Source organism: Gossypium raimondii, chromosome 7 (assembly GCF_025698545.1).
Source record: "Gossypium raimondii isolate GPD5lz chromosome 7, ASM2569854v1, whole genome shotgun sequence".
In the NCBI taxonomy this organism is placed as follows: domain Eukaryota; kingdom Viridiplantae; phylum Streptophyta; class Magnoliopsida; order Malvales; family Malvaceae; genus Gossypium; species Gossypium raimondii.
In genome coordinates this window covers 35,985,790-35,987,498 of record NC_068571.1, presented here as the reverse complement: position 1 = coordinate 35,987,498, position 1,709 = coordinate 35,985,790, and the positions used below count along the sequence as shown (strand labels likewise).

The following is a 1,709-nucleotide window of genomic DNA, read 5'->3' as shown; positions in this document are numbered from 1 at the left end:
GATAAGCTTACTAATATTGTTCAATCCATGCTTACAGAAAAGAAGAATCTGACCCAATTGTGTGGAATATGTACTACGTCTGAACATCCAACTGATTTGTGCCCAATCCTTAACGAAAATTCAACGGCACATGTCGATGCTGTCGGAGGTTTTTCAGGACCTCCGCAAAGACACTATGATCCTTTGTCAAACATTTACAATCCCAGGTGGAAGGATCATCCCAACTTGAATTACGGATCTAATCTCTGATATAATCCATCATACCAACCGAGACCTCTGCAACCACCGCAACCGCCACCCAAGCCAAGCACATCTCTAGAAGCTATTATTGAGAGACTTGCTGTCGATGCTGCAAAGTACCAACAAAGGACAGACGCATCAATACAAGAGTTAACTAATCAAGTTAGTAAACTCTCGATGGCAGCTAATCGTTTGGAATCTCAAGGTAAATTACCTTCCCAGACAGAGTCGAATCCTCGGCAAAATGCAAGTGCAATAACTCTTCGTAGCGGAAAAATTCTGGAACCAGTTCCCGACAAAAGTCATGGGCAATAGAAGGAACGGGAAAAGCAGATCCCTGATCCAAAAGTTTGACCGGAATCAAAAGTTTAGAAACCAGTTGTGATGCCACCTCCTTTTTCAGGGAGGCTCGCAAATGATAAGAAAGCGAATGAGGAAAAAGAAATCTTCGAAACATTCAGAAAGGTGGAGGTAAATATCCCTTTGCTCAACACTATCAAACAAATCCCTCGTTATTCAAAATTTCTCAAGGAATTGTGCACTAGCAAGAGGAGGTTAGTAGGTAACGAAAGAGTGAATGTAGAAGAGAATGTCTCTGCAGTACTGCAAAAGAAAGTTTCGCCCAGATACAAGGAGCAAGGTATGTTTGCTATTTCTTGTGAGATAGGTAATTTAGGCATTAAGAAAGCCATGTGTGATTTAGGGCCTTCCATTAATGTTACGCCTTATCCTATTTGTAAGTTGATTAACGCGGGTCCTTTGAAAAAGAAAGAAGCAATAATCCAGTTGTCGGACAGGTCAGTCATCTATCCCGAAGGGTTGCTTGAAGACGTCTTTGTTAAAGTTAACGAATTAGTTTTCCCTGCAGATTTCTACATTATTAATATGGAGGACGATAACTCAACTAATCCGTCTGATATTTTTCTTGGAAGACCATTTCTAAGTACCGCAAGTGAAAAAATTGATGTTCAGAGTGGAACATTGACAATGGAGTTTGATGGCGAAATAGTGAAATTCAATGTCTACGAAACCATGAGTCATCCTAACTCATTATCAAATATTTCCAGTATCGATAGTATAGATTGTTTAACTCAAAATTATTTTGAATATCATGACTTTGATGAGTTGGAAACTGTCCTTTACAGAAGCATTGACATGGATGTTTTAAGTCGTCTCGAGGAATTAGCAGTTATAGAAGATCCGTTGCGAGAAATTGTCAAACACTTGGAGACGCAACCATAGTTGCAAGTCGAGGTAACCAACTTGAACTATTACCTTCCCAAATTAAAATGTTGCCTTCGATTTTGCAGCCACCAACCTTGGAGCTTAAAGCATTACCGGACCACCTCAAGTATGTCTTTTTGGGAGAGAAAGACACCTTACCAGTAATAGTGTCAAACAGACTAACCAAAGACGAGGAGGAAAGTCTAGTTCGAGTTCTAAAGGATTATATATTGAAGGAAGCTAGT

The 1,709-nt window shown here is 39.8% G+C and overlaps 1 protein-coding gene across 1 annotated transcript; it reads left to right on the top strand.

The window, feature by feature from the left end:
* The first annotated feature begins 417 nt into the window (after positions 1-417).
* On the top strand, positions 418-1,482 carry LOC105762219 (uncharacterized). Its single transcript, XM_012580112.1, has 2 exons — positions 418-541; positions 644-1,482. The coding sequence occupies exons 1-2, from the start codon at positions 418-420 to the stop codon at positions 1,480-1,482; spliced, it is 963 nt and encodes a 320-aa protein (XP_012435566.1).
* The last annotated feature ends 227 nt before the right edge of the window (positions 1,483-1,709 follow it).